Source organism: Papio anubis, chromosome 6 (genome assembly GCF_008728515.1).
Source record: "Papio anubis isolate 15944 chromosome 6, Panubis1.0, whole genome shotgun sequence".
In the NCBI taxonomy this organism is placed as follows: Eukaryota; Metazoa; Chordata; class Mammalia; order Primates; family Cercopithecidae; genus Papio; species Papio anubis.
In genome coordinates, this window is record NC_044981.1 from 74,868,454 (window position 1) to 74,892,260 (window position 23,807).

General features: G+C 40.4%; 1 protein-coding gene across 1 annotated transcript in view; it reads left to right on the top strand.

Moving 5' to 3' along the window:
* The first annotated feature begins 6,040 nt into the window (after window positions 1–6,040).
* The window catches only part of SH3BGRL2 (SH3 domain binding glutamate rich protein like 2), a 69,483-nt gene continuing 51,716 nt past the window's right edge, over window positions 6,041–23,807 (top strand). Inside the window, exon 1 of the mRNA XM_003897833.4 lies at window positions 6,041–6,436. Coding sequence (XP_003897882.1) covers window positions 6,392–6,436 — 45 coding nt within the window. The 5' untranslated portion in view covers window positions 6,041–6,391. The remainder of the gene's footprint in view (window positions 6,437–23,807) is intronic.

Below are 23,807 nucleotides of genomic sequence, written 5' to 3' on the forward strand. Positions count from 1 at the left end.
GTAGGTAAGTTCTCTTTTTATGAAATTCAAGCTGCATTATTTGACTTTATTGCTGCTTCATTTCACAAATATTCTTTTTATCTTAATTATGGCCTCTAAACTTCAATAACATCAAAAAGACTTTGTTAAGTACTTTAATTGAACATAGCACTGTATAAAGAGGCTTATACAAAACCAGATACTTGTTATTTAGAAAGTTAAAATCACACACATGAAACGAATATTTATAGGATTTATATGCTTTGTGCAAATGCAGGCCCTTTCCTGATTTACTTTGCATGATTAATAATAGATAACATTTATGGAGTCCTAACTATGTGCCAGGCATGGTGTCAAAAAGCACTGTACATACATCATCTCTATTAAGCCCTGCAACAACCAGGAAGGTAAGGAAGATGAGGTATTGGCAAGTTAAACCAGCTGCCTAAGGTCATATAGCTGTGACATTAACGCAGGTATAGCTTCCCATTCTTTAACCCCTCTGGCCTACCCCTTCCCTTAACCTCCTCTCCCACAAATCTATCACCCACTGACAGCCAAAGGTGCTGACTCAGTTTTTGAAGGAACAACCACTTTGAATTGGAAAGTGATTGTGACAAGCATGGTGTGGGCACTGTGAAGTCCCTTAAAAAGTTAAATCCTTGGGGAGCCAGGTAATATTAGTTTAAGAGCTGTTAAGAACGGGGCAGCCCTCACAGAACAAAATTATCGGTTAGATTCAATTCTATTCTAAAATTAAAATCTGGGCCAGATGTGCTGGCTGACACCTGTAATCCTAGCACTTTGGGAGGCTGAGGCAGGAGGATTGCTTGAGGCCAGGAGTTCAAGAACAGCCTGGGCAACATAGCAACACTCTGTCTCTAAATAAGTAAATAAATAAAAATAGAATTGGGATGGTTGAGACTTCAAACTGTTTAAAAGAACTCTTTATTTAATCTGTAGATAAACCTTAATGAAGGATATTTATGTTACCTGATTTCCTTCACAGCTTCTGCCCTTGCTCTCTCCCTCTACCATCAAATTTCCAAAGAGGAGAGATGAAAGATGTATCATTGCCTCTATTACCTCATCAGGTTCCAGTCCTCAAGACACTGCAATCTGGCTTCTGTCTACACTTCTCTAATAGAAGTGCTCTCACAAAGGTCAGCAATGATAATAAACTATTACCATGATAACAGCTAGTGCTTCTTGTGGATTTATTGGGTGCCAAACTCTGGGCTCAGTGCTTTACAATGGAGAGAGAAACCTGGAGGACCACAGGGCTGTGCCTGTAGATGGTGAGTTTAGTAAGCAAACCTGAGTTTACTGGGCTCAGTTTTTAAAAATCAAGCCAGCATTCAAAAACCAGAATACTTCAGCTACAGTCCTCATGGTGCCCACCCTTTGCATGAAGTGAATATATTTGCACTTGGATCTTCCTCACCTCCCTAATCAGTGTCACCTGCCTGACCCCTAAAGAAGCATGATTTACTACCCACGCTTTACATAGGTATTCTGGTCAGGATTTAATAGTTGAAAGAAAATAGACCCACTTAAAGTAGCTCAAGATAAAGGAGGGGGATTATGAAACAGCAACTCAAGGGCAGGAACCACGGCAGACTTGAATTCATGAAAACTAAGACTGGAAGCAAGACAACTGTGATCCTCCTTGTTAGTGTCTCAGCTTCTCACCACATAATGACTCCATTTCCCTGGGCCACAGACTAGCTTCCTCTTTTTACTCATTTCAGTCCCTTAATTGCCTTAACTTGCTCAAAGCTTCTCATCCCAACCCTATCCCAGCCTCACACCATCTCCCTTTATTCTATTGCTAACTGCCTTAGTCTTTAAATTTTCTAACTATAAATTCCTAAAAGAGGAATTTGAAGGACCTGCATGTATTTTCCAACCTGGTCACATATGTTGCAAATTACAAGCTGCAATAGGTCATGCCGGGGGAAGTACACAAATATGGTCCAAATATTCCAAATATCTGTGACCAGGTAGCCTGAGACTTTCCTTTAGAAGGGCTGTAGGTTGACAGGCACTATACGGCATAACTTAAATAATATCCCAAGGGTAGTTAATTCTCATTAGAATATTGATTGATAGCCATTATTTACACCCAGTTTATAGACAAGAAACTTGAGGCTTATGGAGGTGATGAAATTTGCCCAAGGAAAGTCTCTATTTTCAATATAATCTTTCTTGACTTTCAGGCTAACATTCTTAGATAGTCTCTATATTTTGAAACTTAAAATTCTTCTCTTGGTTTCTGTGACAGTATACTCTTTCAGTTTTGTACTATTCTGGTTGCTCCTCTACTATTTTTAATTCCTTGTTGTTCTTCCAATTCTTAAATGTAGGAGATCTCCAAGGGACTCTTCGTGGCTCCTTCTTGTCTCTTTCCATATTTTCTTCTTAGGCAAAATAATAGGCTTCTGTAGATTTAGATATAGTCAGACATCATGATTTCTTTTTTTTTTTTTTTTTTTTTTGAGACGGAGTCTTGCTCTGTCGCCCAGGCGGGAGTGCAGTGGCCGGATCTCAGCTCACTGCAAGCTCCGCCTCCCGGGTTCACGCCATTCTCCTGCCTCAGCCTCCGGAGTAGCTGGGACTACAGGCGCCCGCCACCTCGCCCGGCTAGTTTTTTGTATTTTTTTAGTAGAGACGGGGTTTCACCATGTTAGCTAGGATGGTCTTGATCTTGTGACCTCGTGATCCGCCTGTCTCGGCCTCCCAAAGTGCTGGGATTACAGGCTTGAGCCACCGCGCCCAGCCGACATCATGATTTCTTAACTTGGGGTTCTTGGATCTCCCCTCACCCCCAGCCTAAAGGGACTTGATAGAATTTAGGGGGTTCATGGACTTGAATGAGAAAAAAAATTCACATCTTTATCTTTTCACTAAACTCTAACTGAAATTTACCAATTCCTTCAATTATGAATGTAGTTAATAAGCCTTTGTAAGAGCAGTAACACTGTGACTTTGCTACCAATAGAAATCATAGGCATTTTCATATTTTCCAATTATTGCAAATATCTCAAAATTTTATCTTTTCCCTTTACTACTTCAAAATCACGACGGCCATTTGATCCACCACTCAATCTTAATATTTAATACATTAATAAAGAATCATACACATTATCATGTCAAAATTTTAACATTTTGGTAATTGTTTTGCAATACAGTTCCTTTGTAATCTTATACTTTCAAATTTTCTATATTTAGAAACTTTTTTTTTGAGAAACCACCGATAGATTTCATCAGACTACTAAAGGGTCCTTGACACTCCTCTTACTCCCACACAAAAAAATGGTCAAGAACCCCTACTTTAAAACATTCTAGCCATATGGTCTATCAGGACTTGTAAAGGCGATAAAGTCCTAGGCAACACAGGAGCCACTTTCTTCAAGCCTAATGACCTGCTCGATTTTCTTAGTCTTATCTTTCAGTTTTGACTACCCGCTCTATCTGTAGACCTTATGTGTCAGATTGGCATCTAATACTCTCTGTGGTCTGATAACCTGGTGTTGATCTTGGACCTCTAGCCTACATCCTAGATTGCGTTCTGCTCTCAGTTACTCTTCCACTTTGTTTACTGACTCTGGGTCTCACCTCCATAATGGCCTTGCTGTTTTACTGGATTGCTAACACATTTTCTCCTGCATACAAGGTCGAAAGGTGAACCTTTTCATTCAGGGTGGAAAAAATAGAGGATTCTTCTTGAAGTATAGTTCTGACAATATCCTTCTGTTCCTCAGAATACATTTGGACACAGACTGCTTATGAACTTCTCAGGGCACTTTTCGTTCCATGAAACAAAACCTATTTCAGGTGGCTTAAGCAAGATGAGGAACTTACAGATACAGGGATATTACACAGCCCTCAAGAGCAGGGATATAGGAACAGGTTGAACAGGATCAGAGATTGGCAAACTTTTTCTGTAAAGGCCAGATGTAAATGTATTAGGCTTTGTGGGCCATATGACCTCTGTCAGTCTACCATAGACAATACCAAGAGGAACGTGTTTCAGTAAAACTTTATTTACAAAACAGGCAGCCATGTGCATTTGATATGCAGGTCATAGTTTGCGGACCCTTAGATGACAGTATTGTCAGGACTCTTTCTAAAACTTAGAGCTATTATCTCCAACTCTTTTTTACAAATTCTCTGTTGTTCTCTTTCTACCGACTAGCTTCTTCAGCTTCTCTGATTCTCATGTTGGAAGCTCTGAGCTTCCATGTCACAAATTCAAGCTCTCTTGTTTTCCCAGTTCCAATTCTGAATCTTTAGGGTAGAAATGTTGCTTGGCTTTGCTTGGCTCAGCTGCTCACTCCTAGATCAATAAGCTGTGGTCAGAGGGTTAGGTCCTGCTGTATGTCCAGGGCTTTGGGGACCCTTACAACTTCTAGGATCAGAGGAAAGGAGCAGAAATCCCAAGGAGCTGAGCAGATAACCCAGTGAAAGTCCTTTGTTGGTATTCATTCAAACCTACTTTTTCACATTGTCCTCTACTAGTCCCCTCATATTCCTTTCTGAAGTAAAACCAACTCCTTGCTGTTCTCCTCACACACCCTGAATAGTCTCACCCTGCATCCTCCCGATCTGCAGACAGAAATTCCACTCATCTTTAAAGTACCTTCTACAATGGCCACCTTTTTCCTTTACATCCACACAACACTGTATTGGTGCAGTGTGTCTTGTTCTGTCCCTATTTCTGTATCTGCCTTTTTCTTTCCCAGACAATAGGTGCTCTGCTGACAGAGAAATGACTTGTTCAACTTTTATCCCTTCTTGTACCTTTCACGGAGTAGGTTCTGAGTTCCAATTATTTGAGTTTAACAATATCTTCATAGCTGAATAATTCCAAACTGAAGAAAATGTTGACTTTTATAAAGACTTGCATTTATATAGGAATTATGGTATCTACTTTTAAGAAAATTACTTTCTATTTTATAAACATGCATTTCCACATTTATGGTAGCAAAATCAAAGTACATTTGCCAAGAGATACTAAAGACAGCAAAGCTTCTATTTGAAATTTTAAACACGAAGAAGAAATAAAGTCCCATTAGGATTGTCTCTTCTATTATTGAAGGAAATTTAAAAAGATTCCTACTACAGAAATGGCTTTAAGAAAAGCAATAGGAACGGTTATAAACTTGAAATATTCATAACTGCTCTAAAAAGTACTTCATAATGATTGCTCTTTGTGCAAGAAATTTATCAAAGAGCCACAGACCTCATCATCTAATTTCTTCCTTTTTCTTAATTAACATTGTTCCCAGACCTCTGCTAAACTCCCGTGTTGAAAGGAAAGAAGTAAATACAGTACAGCAGGGAAAATTGGTTCCTTTCAACAAAACTGTGAGAGAGGCTTGAGTTTTTGTCAAACAGAAAGCACTTGATAAAAAACTATTCCTAAACTATTAGCAACTATCTAAAAGCTTTTTATTTAACAGCATCCTCCTGGGAAACTGCGCTGGAATGTGCAGCGGTTCTGAAAAAGGCACAGATTTGGCTGAACTGTAAATATTAGGTGCACAGAGGCGAAGCCATTGTGCAGGGTAGGGGTGGGGCGGGTGGGGTCCTGATTTCCAGTGTTGATAGAAGGATTCCAATTTCGTTTGGTATTTATTTTTTTTCTACTACAATTACAGTTTTGCTAAGAAAAATAAAATATTGGTTGTGCTCCCATGTGGGTTTCTAATTTTCAGTGTGTACAGACAAGAGAAGACCTCTCATTTACCCAAAATAATCACCTTTCTGCAATCTCCAGTGCTACTGGACAAAAAAGCGAGCCCTACCGTCCACACCTCCCGAGCACCCGGCTCGCTGATCCCGCCTGCTTCAGGTAGCTGGGGTTAGCCCGGTACTCCAGCGGCCCTGAGACGATGTGTGTCCGCAGCACGATCGTGTCTGTTGGCATTTCTGGGTGTGGATGCTCCAAACCAGTAAACCACAATACAGAACCCAAGCTTGGACTTTGAACCAAGCCCTTTTGCCTAGTTTGCTTTTTCCTCGTCAAGCTAGGATCCTTGCCAACCCAACTCACAGCTTCTCCCCAGGTTGTGGCTCTCCTCCAGCCACCTGCGCGTGTTCGGGATCGAAGCGCAGTCAGGAGGGGAGCTCAGTCCACCAGCCACTCCAGGGAGAGACGGAAACTACAACTCCCATCACGCCCCGCAGCCGGCTCCCTCCTCCTCCCTCTCCTTCCCCTTCAGCCTGCGGCCGGGCGGCGCTGGGCTTTTATCTGCGGACCCCGTGGGAGGGAGCCAGATCCCAGCGATCTTCCCCGACGGCAGTTCTTTACCCGGAGGCGGCCGGCGGCTCGTAGCAGGGTTCAGCTCTGCGTCCACGCCAGCCCGGAGCCCGGGGGCAAGGGGTCTGTCCCGGGCGCACCGAGAGGATGGTCATCCGCGTGTTCATCGCCTCTTCTTCGGGCTTCGTGGCGGTGAGCGCGGTGGGGGCGGGCAGCGGGTTGGGGTCGCGGGGCGCGGGTCCTGCGGGAGGGGCGCGGCGCTAGTCACTGCGCGTCCTTGCGCTCTGCGCGTCCGCCCGCTGGAGCCCGCGCCCGGCAGGTGATCCATCACGCTCCGGCAACAATGAAGAGGGCGGGGAGGAAAGGTGGGTGGGGGACCCTGGCCTCACCCAAATGCCCACCCTGCGTGGCCTGAAAGGCAGACAACGCGGCCTGAAAATGGAGTCCGAGGGAAGCCCCCAGCTCCTGTTGTGTGGCGTGGAAATTTGGGGAACGGGTTGTTCAAGAGCTTCGGGGGTCCCCCCTTCCTCTAGTTTAGTTCCTCCCGATTTGGGACCTTCAGACTGGTTATGTTTTGCACGGGAGCCTTTTTGGCTGCTTTGGTTTGTTAACCTAGCTCCTGAATGAAACAAGTTTAAGTGGGGATTGCTCTCTGTCCTCCCTTCCTCCGCCAGCAAGTGCATTTGTTTAGTTTTATACCTGCGCAAAGAGAATGGTACACCAGGTTTGTCCTGTTATGCTAGGATTGTTTGCTTTCACTGTCATGTTTTTCTTAGGGTGCCATAAATACTTTTGCATCTTTATGTAAATGTATGTGTATGCACGCATTTTCTTTCCACCTGTAATGCTTTGGAAATTTTATCCTGGGGATCTATGAATTGTGGTTTTTTAATTTCATTATTTTTAACTATTCTGTTTAGTGAATGTTCTTGAATTTTTTTAGAAAATTTTTTTTTTTTTTTAAAGAAAAGAAAGTTAAATAGCTAAAGATGTCAGACTTTTAAGGAAAAATTCAGTAGTTAGTATATTTGACAGCCCACTGAGGGACATAGCACATGTGTTTTACATGATTATTGAGACTTGTTTTCCTTAACCAAGAGTTCAACTATAGATTTAAGAACCTCCTTGGTGACATATATAATCAAGTAACATCAAAAAGTGCATTGTAGATTGCTTAAATTTGGTCTGGCCAATTGTCTGCCCAGTAGCTCAGTCAGATTGTTCCAAAATTTGTTTCTTAAGCGGGTGGAGTGGAAGATGGAATAAAATATTGTTTAAAAATCCTTGTAAACTAACTGAAGTTTTTTATTTAAAAAGAAACCAACACGATCATACAAAGTCCCTCCACCCCCATTTGCACTAGAAACAATAGATGGGAAAATGCAACTTATGTGCAGTCATGTTGGGGTCCTCAGACTTCTGACAGTTTCTGGTGTTTCTAGCTATTTGGGTTGGTTAGTCATCCCTGCCTTTTGTAGGTTTCCCTACTGAAGCCACACTTCATGTGTTCACAAACTGGCACTGTTTCAAAGGTAGATTTGTTCAAATGCACTCCTTACTAAGAATGCTACAAAGCTCTTGGTTTCACACCGACTTGCATGCTTCAATAATTGTCCCAATAGCATTATATTGATTATGGAAGAAATGGTTTTTATCCCTTCCACAAGAGATAAAGGCTAGGCTACTTTGAGCAAGTCAGACAAAGTCAAGGTAATGACTTGACTTATTCTATTAGTAGGTAGTATATTGAGATAGTTTTGGTACTCCACATCTTTGTTTCTTCAGTGCCATTAGCAAATATTTATTGCCTGCCTGCTGTGTGCCTTTTTAACTTTTAAATTTAATGTTTTGTGTTTTGCACATGGAGCTAAAATTAAGAGACTTAAGTTTTAGTGTGGGCCCTGACTAGTGCAGTGTAAGCTTGGATAAGGTGCCTCATCTCTGCCTGAGTTTCTCTTCTGTAAAATGAAGGATTTTCATGAATAACTCAGAATTGCACGCTAGCTTTAAAGTCTTTTGACTTCACCAGGTGAGTAAATGTGGATGAATCGTTATAACAGCTTCTTTTGCTTGAACAATATACGTACCTATTAGTCTCAAGGTGAATTTCTTTCCTTGGGCATTTTACTGTGAAGGCTCAGGTCCCCTCAATGCCCTGCCTGATAGCATGTGTTCTGACATGGTTTTGTTTGAGCTAGAAGACATACGCAGTTACCACATGCTTACAGACCATAAACACTAATTATCTATTTTAATGTGCTGCTGTTTGATGACGCAGTCTTTTCAGGTTTTAGAAAATACTTGTTCATTGAGTCTCCTCAATGATATCTTGTATCAATACACAGTTATTCATTGAGGCTCCCCAATTGTAGTTTTATCTCCTATATCAGTACACAGTTTATCTGTAATATCCATACTTTTAGTGATGTTAAGGTTATGTTAATATGTAAGAATAACAATTTCTAAGAACTAATGAGGATATTTAGGTCAATTCTTGGGCTGGCGAGGCTAATGGGGCCAGTAGCATTAAGCTGTATTAGGCTTTAGTGGCATAGCCATGATGTGTTCCCTCCAGCAGTGTTGGGTTGACTGCTGTTAGTGTTTCGTTTGGTGCCTAGCCGTGGCCAGCAAGTGCATGGGAGAACAAATAATTTGATTCTTTAGTCAGTTTGGTTTTAGCTGAAGTTTATTAAACCACAAGGAAGGGATGTGACCAGAATTCGACTTAGCCAAGTAAGTCCCAGGATTTCTAAAAAGATGCTCTGCTTCAATCATCAATAGATTTAAACCATCTATTTAGAGAAAATCATCCTATTTTCTTCTGATTCCCCTAAGCTCTCCAGCTTCAGCAGTTGGAATAACTAACACCAAGGGATGATTCCTCTTTTGTCTTCCCTGGCTCCAGGAGAAGTCAGCTTTTACTAGGAAACAAAAGCAATGCCACATTATTATGCTATAGGTACCTGAAAATCAGATTTCTTACTCAACTGACCATGTTGCTATTCATTCACATTGTATTGTAGGGAAATTTTTTGTTCTCAGTTCTAAGAAAATAGTATATTCATAGATATGTCATTTTAAAATTTAATTTATTCTTGATGTATTACTGAAAGAGGAAGTCTTAGTAACTTTGTCCAGGAAATATGTGAATATGACTATTTACTTTAAAAACATTGAAATCGGTCAATTATTTCATTTACTCATTCAACAAGTATTTTCTAAGAGTCTGCTGCTTGCCCAGCTCTGTCCTTGGTCTTGTGGGAAGCCAGAGAATAGAAGGTGTGGTCTGTGTCTCCAAGGAATTCACAGATGGGAGATGAGTTAGGAAAGGTAGTAAAGTACAACCTAAGGACACATGCTTCTTGCAGGAACATTCTTACCAGAGCTAGAAATAATATAGGAGGCAGAGAGATGCATTGCAGGATGTCAGATAAAGAGGAAATGTGCCAGAAATCATAAAATATGCATGTGGGAGCCTTAGGCAGATGGCAGGGAGAGGAATTGAGTTAGATTTGGAGCCTGGGAGAGAGTTCTTGAGCCCATCCTGCTCAAGCTGGAAAGGAGGAGCTTTGGGTGGGACAGGGTAGACTCCTGAAAGAAGACTGAAAGAAACTGACGATGACAAACTCTGTAGTGCTTAGCATCTCAGAGATGTCTTTAGTTTCTGCAGCTTGTCTGCTGCCTGGAGCCTTTTGTTTCTCAGGGAACATGGAGCTGCTTGGCAGTGGGGGAGCCCTGGTTGTGTGATTTCGGAAGAATCTTTACCTTCCTACTTGCCTTGACTAACATTTCTCAAAAAGCAAATAAAATCTTTTACTCCTCATTAAAGTTCCTGGGCTCTGTTAGAGTTGGAGGGAAACCTAAAGATATTTTTAGTGAAGCCCAACCACCTCATTTTTTAGAAAAGGAAATTTAGGCATAGAGATTAAGTGGCTTTCCCGGAAGCCATTTATGTCCAGTCAGTGCAGAGCTGAGATTTCATAGGAAGCCAGATTCTTGATGCCTGAATGCATTCATTCATGCATTGAATGATTGATGTATTCATCAGACAATCACTGAAAACTTACTTACCCAGGCTCTGTATTACGTGATGTTAGGTACTAGGCATATGCGATGGTCAGAATAGACATAGATTCTGCCCTCATGGCATAAATCAGTTCTCTCTCTCTCCCCGGTTCAGAGACTTGGGATGCAAACTGTTTAATCAAGGAAGAGTGAAGGACTGATGCTGGCTTGGGAGATGTTTCCATGGGGCGGGGTGAAATGAGCTAGACATCAGTATATCCCTGGATGTTGGAGAGCCACCATCACTGGGAGCAAAAGATACAAAGGTATTGGAAGCAAAGTAGGAAATCACAGATAGAACCTCAAGTGAGGGTGGGTGTGGAAGGGGAACACGTGGAAACTATGCTCAGAGTTGTCTTGCTGTTTGCAACTGTAAAAAGTGCATACCTACTGCTTTGGGTGATTTACAACTTTTTTATACACACAATTACCGGGTAAGGTGTTACATCCCTATGAATGTATTCAGTGAGGCCTCCCTGTGTAAGGACACCTCAGAAAAGAGTTCTAAGGCAGTTAGTCAGGATGTGATCATGTAGAATAGAGTGGGTATTAATTCCTGAGTTACTCTAATAACGTGAATGAGAGTATAACTGGCCACTTTAGGATCTTTAGTTCATTGGATCCTCACTGACACACGGCAGGGTAATTATTAATATTTATTTCCATTTTCCAGAGGAAGAGACTGAAGCAAGCTGACCAGATTGAGATCCTACTCAGTAGGTGGGGGAACCTTTAATCAAACCCTGGTGGGCAGGAGGCTTTAGAGCTGCTAGAGTAGATGTTCTCCTTGTGGGCTCTGTAGCATCCTGGGGGAATGAGAGTCTTAGGGGTACTTGACATCCTACAGTGTGGGACAGCCCCATACAGAGAACTGCCCTATCCAAAATGCAAGTGGTACCCAGTGAACAGAAACAGGGCTGGAGGACATAGGCAGAGGAGGGTGTGCAGTGAGGTTAGGGAAGAGTTGGGAGCATACAAGTGATCAGAAGAAGCAGGAGTAAGTTGGGGTCCCAAGGAGTGGATGTGGTGGTGACGGAAGGTCAGGGTGAGCAAGTTTGTATATTAGTTCTCTAGGGCTGTCATTAACACAATACCAAAAACTGGGGTGCTTAAATAACAGAAATTTGTCTCAACATTCTGGAAGCTGGAAGCCTGAGATCAGGGAGTTGGTGGGGTTGCTTCCTTCTGAGGGGTGTGAGGGAGAGTCCTTTCTGTGTCTTTCTCGTAGTTTCTGATGGTTTGCTGGCGATCTTTGGCATCCCTTTGTTTGTAGATGTATCACCCTCATCTCAGCCTTCACATTCGTATGGCATTCTTCCTCTGTGCATGTATCTTTGTGCCCAAATGTTGCATTTTTATAAGGACACAGCCATACTGAGTAGAGCCTACCCTAATGATGTCATCTTACCTTGATAATCTGCAAGCATCCTATTTCCAAATAAGGTCACATTCATAGGTACTGGGGGTTAGGACCTCAATATATTCTGGGGAAGACACAACTCAACCCATAATAGCGTGCAACATGAGGATTGAAATAAAAAGACCAACATATGGAGTTTTTCTCATTTGATTGGAAAGACTGGGCCACATTTCTTGACACTTAAAGGCAGCAGCGGGATATTGAAGTATATGGAACTATAGTCTATGTATGAGGTCTTTTGCTAGAAAATGGGATTTTTTAATATCCCAAGTGAAGATCTAACCTCAGTTTTTCTAGTACATTTTAGTATTTCCCAGATTTGATGTGCTTTTAATCCATTCCTCAGTAACATTTAAACTTAAAAATATAACAAAGGGTATGGATTCCTTTATGAAATTAGGAGCTGTTTACCCATTTGTATATGAATATTTTAAGCATTTCAATCTACTTGAAGAAGCTAATTGTTTTTTAGCAAGATAAAATAATTTATTTGAAAATAAAAATGTGGCTGGGCACAGTGGCTCATGCCTGTAATCCCAGCACTTTAGGAGGCTGAGGCAGGTGGATCGCGAGGTCAGGAGTTCGAGACCAGCCTGGCCAACAGAGTGAAACCCCGTCTCTACTAAAAATACAAAAATTAGCCTGGTATGGTGGCGGGTGCCTATAATTCCAACTCTTGGGAGGCTGAAGCAGGAGAATTACTTGAACCCAGGAGGTGGAGATTGCAGTGAGCTGAGATTGTGCCATTGCACTCTAGCCTGAGTGACAAGAGTGAAACTCCCATCTAAAAAAAAGAAAAGAAAAGAAAAGAAAATCAAAAATCAAAATGTATTTCACTTACAATTACAGAAGAAAACAAATCGAGTTGATCAAGAACTATGTCTTTGAGTGCAGAGAAATTGATGGTATTTTATTTCCCTGAAATTCTCATTGACCCAGTTATTCAAAGAAAAACATATATGGTAATGTGTCAAAATTATATACTATTAGAAGGAAACTTTAAGATAAGCTTTAGATTCTGGAATGCAACTTCAAATTCTGCAGATGTTCTTTTACCCGTTATAAGTAGCATACAAACTATTTTTATTAAGAAAATAGAAGAATTAGAAGTTTTTTAAATTGATACATAATTATACACATTTATGGGATATCTAGTGATATTTTTGTATGTATAATGTATAGTGGTCAAATCAGGGTAATTGACTTATCAGTCCCCTGAAATATTATTTCTTTGTGTTGGGAACATTCAAAATCTCTCCTAGCTATCTGGAAATATCTTACAATTCTATAGAATGCTAGAACTTACTCCTCCTATCTAGTTGAGAACATGTATTTATCTTTCTGTCTCTGGCTTATTTCACTTAATGTAATGTCCTCGGGTGCATTCATGTTGCCATAAGTACAGGATTTTATTCTTTTTATGGTTGAATAATATTCCACTGTGTATATATACCATATTATCCGTTCGTACGTTCAATACTTAGATTGATTCCATGTCTTGGCTATTGTGAATAGTGCTTCAGCAAACATGGGACTGCAGATACCTTTTTAATACACTGATTTCCTTTCCTTTGGATAAATTCCCAGTAGTGGGATTGCAGAATCAAATTGTAGTTCCATTTGTAGTTTTTTGAGAAACTTCCATACTGTTCACTAGAATGGCTGTACTCATATACTGCTTCCCACCAGCAGTATATGAGTTTCCCTTTCTCTGCATCCTCATCAGCATTTGTTACTTTTTGTCTTTTTGATAGTAGTCTTTCTAACTGGGGTGAGATGCAATCTCATTATGGTTTTGATTTGCATTTACCTGATGATTACTGATGTTAAGAATTTTAAAAATGTATTTGTTGGCCATTTGTGTGTCTTCTTTTGAGAGCCATCTATTTAGATCACTTATCCAATTTTAATTGGATTTTTTTTTTTTTTTTTTTTTTTGCTGCTGTTTGGGTTCCTTGTATGTTCTCAATATTAGTCTCCTGTTGACGCATAGTTTTCACCTTTTCTCCCATTCTGTAGGTTGTCTTTTCACTCTGTTGATTGTTGAGGAAACTAAATTTTGACATATATTTATAATATGAAAAACAAGGTGGTTTGCACATTGCAGGAAGTCTCATGTAAGATGGTGTGAGTGTTGTTTTTTTTCTGTTTTTTGACTTTTAAAAATCAAAAATTGAAAAGGAAAAGAGCTATTGATGGTGAAAAACTCAGCAGGCAACAGGAAGCAGTGTGAGATATTAACTAAACAATATTTCTTCCTTAGTTATTTTTCATCTTTGATTTATAAAAAGTTCTTAAATTAATTGTTTTTTTCTATCAAATTAGAAATGGGTGACAGAATAGAAAAAAGTCTAGATTCATAGTGAATGTTTCACTTTCTAAAGTAGAAATTAGCGTGACTTACTGATCATTACATATGAAAGTTTAAAATATTTTGTGTCAGATGCAGTGGCTCATGCCTATAATCTTTGCACTTTGGGAGACTGAGGCAGACAGATCTCTTGAACTCAGGAACTCGAGACCAGCCTGGGCATCATGGCAAAACCCCATCTCTACAAAAAATATAAAAATTAGCGGGGCATGGTGGCATGCACCTGTAGTCCCAGTTACTTGGGGGGCTCAGGCAGGAGGAGTGCTTGAACCTCGGGAGGTCAAACCTGCAGTGAGCCGAGATTGTGCTACTGCACTCCAGCCTGGGTGACAAAATGAGACCCTGTCTCAAACAAATAAACAAAACCCCAAAACCATCACTACCAACAACAAAAATACTTTAGTTTGAAATGCATATTTAAGAATGGGGTCTAGAAATTATTATTTCACCTGCTAAATGTCAGTTTTTTTAAAAAGTCACCCTCGAAGCTCCAAACTCAGGAGACCCTTTTAGGCTTCAGGAGTTTTTCAGCAGGAATTGCTTTAAATGGGTATTATTTTAGCTGGAGAGTTAGTTAGACATTTAAGTTCTGATTTAAACCACACTCCTGTATTCATTTTTTTCTGTGATTAATTTTATTTTATACTGTTTATCCATGATGCAGAAAAAGAGGTTAGCCTTAAAAATTTAGTGAACATTTTCTTTCTTCTGTGAAATGGCAAATGCTTGTTAACTTTTGTGGGGACTGTTCTACCTCAGGTTATATACAGTTGTCTTTTGAGGGTCCTCCTTCTAGTTTTAGCTTAAGAACATATCAACAAGCCTTCTGTTTAGTGTTTTTTAGACAGTGATGAGTATGTGCCATGGCTTAGATTTTGGGGAGCACTGGGGTGGCTGGGAGGAGTAGGGCAGGAGGGGAGGAACTGGAGATCTGGAGATTGGAAACCTGTACCAGCTAGAAACTGCACAACCCAATTTAAGGCAGTGCAGTTTCACTTCTGTCTCTCTCTCTTAATAGGCTTATCTGACTTCATCTGTCAGCACTGGCTAGTTTCTCAGGAACTGGACTGTGGTAATTTAAAGGGTTAGTATTGCTATCTCTTTTATATTTGATTGGTTTTATTTTCTAACTCTAAAAAAGAAATAAAGCTTGGAGAAGCACTTAATTGAATGTTGCCCTTCTGGCTCATGACAGCTTTGCGGTGGGATGGAAAGCTGAACTCAGGTGCCAGCATGTAGGTGGTTGGGGCCCCACCTCCCTACAAACTTAGGCACTTTTAGGCTGGCACAGCCCCTGGGACAATTTGGGAACAATTTTGTTGGTCACCTTTGTTACTATTGACAGCTTATTCCCAAGGGGATCTGACTCTTTTGAGCTGGTGCAGTATTTGGCAGAACTCCAAGGGGTTGTTTCTTGGAGCTGACCCCCGAAGTGGAAGGTACCCCAGCAGGGTGTGCCTGCTTTGCTGTGGGGTCCTGGTGGGCCCTCTACCAGCATTGCTTCTCAGCTCCTTTAGCAGACAGGGAACACTGGGTGCGACTGAGGGCAGGGGGTTCTAACTACTTCAGGATGTGTTTTCCAATTCCTACTGGGTCATGGCTCACATCTGAAATGGCTTTTGTCATCTCCAGTCTAGTGGCTTTGAGAGTGGAGGACTGAGAGTAAGAGACACACAATTAGGTGACTTGATTGACAGGTCAGTTCAGTGGTATTTGGTAAATGCAAATATAGTTAAAGTCAGCAGCTATTGCTACATACCGATCTAATATTAAAAGCAAAACAAAGCAAAACAAAAAACCCAAAGAGCAACAAGCATAGCTTTTGAGTTAACTTGTTTTCCTTCTGCATGTTCCACAAGGCGTGGGAGTGTGGTCTTCTTTATTCATGACATTCCCATGTGAATTAAAGCTCAGTGGTTCTCTCTCTTGCTCTTTTTTTTTTTTTTTTTTTGTGGTTTGTTTTAAATCACAGTCTCTGCTTATCTGTCACTGGTTCTCTTTTAATAATTATGTTCATTGGCGCAGTTTCTTTGAATGGGAATTGGCCACCTTTATAGGCCTGAGCCCTCCATTGATGGGAGTTTAGATTTCACTGTTCTTTTATGATAAACAAACTGCTTACTAGCCAAAATAAATGTTTGGGTTGAATATGTGCTGATTTCTTTAATTCTGGAGTCAGTTTATATTCAACCTATGCACCTACCTCTCTGTCCTGGCTATGGGAATCCATCATTAGAGAACAGTGTTATGGTTAAGGCAGGGGCTGAGTCCAAATCCTAGCTCTGCCACTGATGAAAGGCATGACATTGGACAAGTAACCTTAGCCTCTTCATTTGTAAAGGTGGGATAGGAATGGTATTTTATGCATAGAAAAGCTCTTAGGAGCTTTGAATGAATGAATGATTCTGCATTCGGCATTTAACTAAGTGCCATGACATAGTGAGTACTCAGTGCATGTTACCTACTTTTTCTATGTCATAATCATCTTCAGTAGTAGTAGTGATAACAGCATAACGATAAAAAAAATCACGATGACCTTGAACTGTGTAAGTTCTTTAATCATCTAAAAATTATATATAGTACAAACTACTTACTGGGCTGAGGATGCATGCAGGTATAATTTTAGGAGAGATTTTAGTAAGTTTAGGTGTAAAGGGTTTTCTACTTAAATATGTGAAAACATTATAATTTGAGCAGGCCATTCCCCAAACATACCATTTAGTTAGAGTTCTGCTGTAATGTTTGGATGTTTTATAGGTACATGGCATGTTGTACATGAGTCATTCAGATCATATTTTCACTCCCCAAAAAGTGCTTACTACTATGCACATGGTCACTATTCTTTGCTATACATAATACAGTCAGCCCTTGGTATCTGTGGGTTCCATATTTGTGGATTCACCCACGTGTGGATCAAAAATAATGAGAAAAAAAGTGGACAGTTGCATCTGTACTGAACATGTACAGACTTTTTCTAGTCCTGATTCCCTAAATAATATAGTATTACAACTATTTACATAGCATTTACATTATATTAGATATTATAAATAATCTATAGATGATTTAAATTATACCATACTTTACATAGGTTATATGTAAATACTATATGACTTGATATAAGGGACTTGAGCATCCAAAGATTTTGGTGTCTAAGGGACACTGTTTTCCTGCTGATCCCAGTCAAGGCTCTCCAGGAGAGCCGGGAGAGGGGTTTTGGAGCCTTGACTGGGATCAGCAGGAAAACAGTGTGATTGATTGTCGATGCCTGCCTTGGTACCAGAGGGAGGATTAGGGCTTATGCCATGTATTTGCCATCCCTGCCTTAGACTTCATGTGTTTAGACTCTGTCTTTCAGATTCTTGTAACTGATAAAGAATATGTTGAGTTTGTGAGTAACAGGGAGAAGGAATATGAAACACCAAGTTGAATTGATGGACATCCTCTGCAAACATCATGCCTTGTCTGTCACCCCAAATTTGGTGGGGGTTGGGGGCAGTGAGGGGCCAGGATTTCTGTGTTTAATGAAGATGAATGGAATTTCCTAGAATCCTGACTGTGAATCTGAACACTGTGAATTTTGAATACCTGTGAAACATAAGTTGGGCACTTTCAGATCTGGCAGATGGGCAGGTTGATGATGGTAAAAGCAGTAAGGGGGCTTTGTGGAAAATTGTGGGAGACAGGAGAAGGAAAAAGACAGCTGGAAGAGGGGACCCATTGTACTGAGCCTTGGAACACTGAAAGGGCAGCTGAACAGTTACTCTTTACCTGTGTCCAGCAATGTGGTACAATATTTACTTTATGTTATTTCATCTTTACAATTGTCCTACAAACTATGATTTTTTTTTTTTTTTTGAGACGGAGTCTCACTCTGTCGACCAGGCTGGAGTGCAGTGGCGCAATCTCAACTCACTGCTAGCTCCGCCTCCCGGATTCACGCCATTCTCCTGCCTCTGCCTCCCAAGTAGCTGGGACTATAGGCGCCTGCCACCACGCCCGGCTAATTTTTTGTATTTTTAGTAGAGACGGAGTTTCACCGTGTTAGCCAGGATGGTCTCGATCTCCTGACCTTGTGATCCACTCGCCTCGGCCTCCCAAAGTGCTGGGATTACAGGCGTGAGCCACCGCGCCCGGCCAAACTATGATTTATTATACTCATTTTACAGATGAGAGTGTTGAGACACAGGGTAATTAAGTAGCATGTCTAGGATTATTCAGCTCAGTGGTAAAGCCTAGATTCAAACCCTTTTCTTCTGATTTTGTGCCTGGTACTTTTTATATTGCACCACATTGCCCACCAGAAGAGCCCCTGACCAAGAGACTGATGAGAACCTGGGTTGTGCTATCGCAGCAAGCATGCTAGAATAACAGTGTCTGAACTCAAGCTGTAATAAACAGAGGGAATTGTGCAGGACTCCTGAGGAGTGGTTCCGGGGTCTCCACTCAGCTGCTGAGCTGATAATTGTAGGCATGTTGTCCTTAGAGCATGTGAAAGTAATGGTTTTGCTTCTTCAGAGATTGATGGAAGCTAAAAGGAGTATGATTTAAAATTGAAAACGAGTATTTTGTGATAATAACAATGAGTACCATTCACATGTGCAGGCAGTACTAGGGGGCTTGTGTATGTTATTTGTATTCCTTAAAGTAACTTGGTATAGTAGCTGTTTATAATTACCCTGCCCCCTCTCAGAAGAGTAAGAAGCCCAAACTTTAAATAACTTGTCTTGTCATAGAACCCAGAAGGTTCAGATAACCAGATCGGTATCATCTTCTTCCTATAGGCCATGTCCCAGAGGAAGACTTCAGAAGTTAAAGGAAATGAGAACAGGCACTGCTCCGAAGAGACTGTTTAATGTTTTGTTGGATGTCCTGAAACTGAATATATGATTTCCTTCGAATGTGGTTCTTTGGCTGTGTGTGATAAAGTTGAATAGAACCAACTTAATGGGTTGAACTGGAGGGAGCAGGATTGGATGGGAGGGCAATAGGTAATATGGGGAAAGAAAGGTTGGCCAGGATGGCCGTAACCCAGAGATGGGGTCATAGGCAGAGATATTTAATATATTGGGGCCTTTTGGGCAGCAGATCCGTGGGGACAAATGGTTGCTGTGGAGGTAGGTGTGTGCCCTCATCCTTTACATCCTGAATCCTAGGTTACTAGGAGAAATGTTCTCTATGGGCTGATTATTCCCCGTTGTATGCTCTGCACAAAAGTGTTCTTGTTAGTGGAAGGAGTTTATCAATGTATTGCAGCCTACTGAGGGAGATGAATGCAAGAGAGGGAGTAGAAAGTAGGAGGCCAGAGTTGGGGCTGTTGGTGGCAGGGAGGGAATTGAGGGTCTGGGGGAGTGTAGACAGCCTTCATCTGTAAAGGGAAAGATTCAGTCAACACACATGGGTAGGGAGGAGGCCTGCAGGAGTCGTCAGTGAAGCTGCTGTTTACACACTTCATCTGTCCAGTTTAATTGCTCCGAGATCATTATGCTTTGTTTATTGTCAGCCATCTCTCTAATATTAGATTATTTATACGCAAGTTATTGAGAGAGCCTCATAAGCTTGGTAGATAGAGTAAATTTGTGTGATACAAGGGCAGTGATGAGTAAAAAAAATGTAGACTCTAGGGGCAGAAAGACCTAGGTTTGAATTATGGATCTGATACTCTAATGGGCAAGGTGGCGGAGCGTGCCTTTTTACTTCTCTGGATCTCAGAAAATCTGCTTGTAAAGTTGTTGAAGCTTAATGAAATAGCAGCCATTATTATTATTGAGTGTCATTTAAATTTAAGTTGACAATAATTTTCTGATTTTTTTCAACTTTAAATGAGCTATATAGATTTAATTAAGAAAAAATAATGTTCAAATAATCAGATAATAGGTCCTGAGTTGGCCGGGCGCGGTGGCTCACACCTGTAATCCCAGAAGTTTGGGAGCAGAGGCGGGTGGATCACCTGAGGTCAGGAGTTGGAGACCAGCCTGGCCAAAGTGGTGAAACCCCGTCTCTACTAAAAATGCAAAAATTAGCTGGGTGTGCTGGTGGGTGCCTGTAATCCCAGCTCCTTGGGAGGCTGAGGTAGGAGAATTGCTTGAACCCAGGCTCGGAGTAGGTTACAGTGAGACGAGATCGCGCCCTTTCACTCCAGCGTGGGTGACAGAGTGAGACTCCATCTCAAAAAAAAAAAAAAAAAAAACGGTCCTGAGTTAGATGGAACATAGCCTTAGGAACACCCCAAACTGTCATTGTTTATTAAGGTTAGTGTAGGCTGGAAGTCACAATCTGGTTTCAAGTCTGAAACACCCTCTTTTGAGTTAACACATCATTTTAAATTCTTTTGAGCAAATATTTTAAATACTGGGAGATATCTTTCTTAGACACAAACATAACCGGGATTTCCCATTCTTCTGAAGACATCTGAAGATTACTTGATCCTGGCACCTCACTCCATCATGGCATCATGGCATCTTGGCATGGATCCACTGGAACTGAGTAGTGATACCCCCTTGCCTTGGGCCTGTATCCTTGGTGTCTACACAGCCCCTCATCATTCTTTCCATTTTCCCAACTCTGAGCCATTTGTTGCTGAGCTTGTATATTCTTTTGTCTTATAATAGAAAGTACTTCTTGGCATCTATGTCCATCAAAAGTGGGAAACCATAAGATTATATTGAGAAGGCTGTATATATGTTTCAAGAAGAATGGGAGCCAGCAAAAGTTTGTGCGTGTGTGTGAAAGGAAGGAAATACTAGTTTTAAATGGTTATTAGTTGTTTGCTGTCTTCATTATTTTACATTATTAACTGTCTGACTTCTGTTGGCATTTGAATATTTGACTCTTTAGGGAGGTTGACTGCAGTGGGGTTAAAAAGTTCCTGTCTGTTTGCTATATGCTTGGTGCTAGCATGGTGTCAGCCTCTAGTCACTGTAATCTCAAAATTGCCACTCTGAAGTTATTAACTCTAGGGTGGAACTGCCTTGAAAAGCTTGAAAATAGTTGGTCATACCCTAAACCAGGGTTTGTCAACAGTGGCATTATTGACATTTTGGGCTGGACAACTCTTTGTCGTGGGGGATTGTCTTGTGTATCGTAGATATAGAGCAATTTGCCTGATTTCTACCCACTGGGTGCTAGTAGCACCCTTCCTCCTGGTTGTGACAACCAAAAATGTCTCCAGACATTCTCCAATGTCCCCTAGGGGGCAAAATCGCCCCGTTTGAGAACCACCACTCTATAGCATCAGAGAGGAAATGGTCTCAACCTGAGAGGACTCCGATAGCTTTAAAACTGGAAGGAACTGAAGAGATCATTTAATTCCATTTCCTCTTTTGATAAGGTATGACCTGTTAAATGACTAGTTCAAGTCTACATTGCTTCCAAGCTCAGGATCCATTGTCTAATACTTCTAGAGCAGTGTATTGTGGAGCTAGAATACTGCATTGGAAGTTGGGAGGCTTGGAATCTGGTTCTGGCGGTGCTGTTTAATCAGCTTTTTGTCTTTGGACAAGAAACTTGGCTTCTCTGGGCTTCAGGTTTTTTGTTGTGTTGTTATTGTTGTTTCCTAATTGAGATATAATTCACATGCCATAAAATTAACTTTTAAAAATTGTATGTCCCAGGGTTTTTTTTTTCTTTTTTTCTTTTTTTTGGTGTGTGTGTGTGTGTTTACTATGTTGTGCAATAATCTAATTCCAGAATATTTTATCACCCCTATTCATGCCCATTAGTAGTCACTCCCCATTCTCACCTCCCTCTAGCTCCTGGCAAGCACTAATCTGCTTTCTGGCTCAATGGATTTGCCTCTTCTGGACATTTCATATAAATAGAATCATAAATGAAACCCTTGATGTCTGGCTTCTTTCACTTGGCGTAGTGTTTTTAAGGTTCATTCATGTTGTAGAACGTATTAGCACTTCATTTCTTTTTATGGCTGAATAATATTCTGTGGCATGAATATACCAGAGTTTGTTTATCCATTTATCAGTTGATGGATATTTGAGTTGCTTCCACTTTTTGGCTGTGATTAATAATGCCGCTCTGAACGTTTGTGTATAAGTTTTTGTATGAACATATGTTTTCAGTTCTCTTGGGTATATACCTAGGAGTGGAATTGGTGGTTTGTATGATAATGCGATATTTTGCATTTTTGAGGAACTGCCAAACTGTTTTCCACAGTGGCCATTTCATTTTACATTCCCACTAGCAGTGTATGAGGGTTCCAGTCTCTCTGCATCCTCTCCTACATTTGTGATTATTTGTCTTTTTCATTATAGCACTTTTAGAGAATGCAGTGGTACCTCAGTGTGGTTTTGATTTGCGTTTTCCTAATGACTAATAATGTTGATTTTTTTTTTTTTAAGAAGTGGTTGTGGTTATCTTTTTTTAAAGATTTCTTCTAGCTCTGAATTTCAAATTTTTCTTCTATTCCTTGCACAGACCATATGAATAACAGAATTGAGTCTTTAGGGAATATATATTTTGGAAATTAATTGGGTTAATCAACTCCTATGTATTTATGAATATCTTCTTTTGTCCAGTGTTCAGCCATGTTCAGAATTCAGAATGAGTATATGGCATGATCCTTCCCCCCAAACAACTCTTAATCTTGGGGAGCAAAGATGAACATAGAAAATTGGGACAACACAGGCTCATATGGAATATAATCCTAAATGTACTCATCCTGTAGCTAAGTCAGGAGGGCAGGTATATCTATTTGGATGAGGGCAAAGAAAGTCATCAGAACTAGATAGAAAAATAGCAAATCTCGAGTTGGGAAGGTGGCTGTTTTTAAGATTCTAAAAAATTTTACTTATTTGAAAGACGCCAGTGGAAAGTTAAAAGACCTAAATATTTTGTATTTACTGTGAATTGGAACAGATGTCGCTTTCCCTGTTCTTTTTTGTCAAATACATGAATTTGATTTGTATATCCACTTTGTTTTAGACTTAATGACCCCTTTTTTCCATTTGTATGTATTTCCTGTAGCATGAGAGCAGGACAAGTGGCCACCCTGTAGTTAATTCCACAGCAATGTTTTAATAGCAAGCTTGGTTCTAAGAGATAATTAACACGGATGAAATGATTAATAATTCACCTTTGAATTCTTTTTCCATTAAAGGGAAAAAAAATCATCCTGTTAACAAGATTAAATCTTGTGTGTTAGATTCAGAAAAACTTCACTGACCTTTCAGAGCTTACAGCTTCAAGGCCTAACTTTTTGGTCTGGCATTTTGGGCCCTATGTAATCGGATTCTGACCTACCTTTGCAGCATTTTCTCTCTCTAGTCTTTTGACTAATATATATATATAATATATATATATATATTTTACATATATAATATATATAATATATATTATACATATATTATATATAATATATATTACATATATAATATATATTTTGACTAATATATATATTATATATGTATAATATATATATATATATATATCAGACTTCTTTTTGCTTTTTCTCTAAACTTCCTATCCCTTTCTCATGCTATTTCTTTTGCCTTATTGTGCTCACTTTGCATTGCGTCTGGTAAGATTGCCTCATTTCTTCAAAGCCAGTGGCATTGCTATTTCCTCATGAAGGTTATCCTCTCCCCTTCCTTCCACCTTTGCCCTCCAAACTGAGAGCCTTTTTCTTCCACCTCCCTCCATGCTGTAGATTGTGGAATGTTTTCTCCTGGCCTCAATGCAGTCAAGGTTCTTTGAGT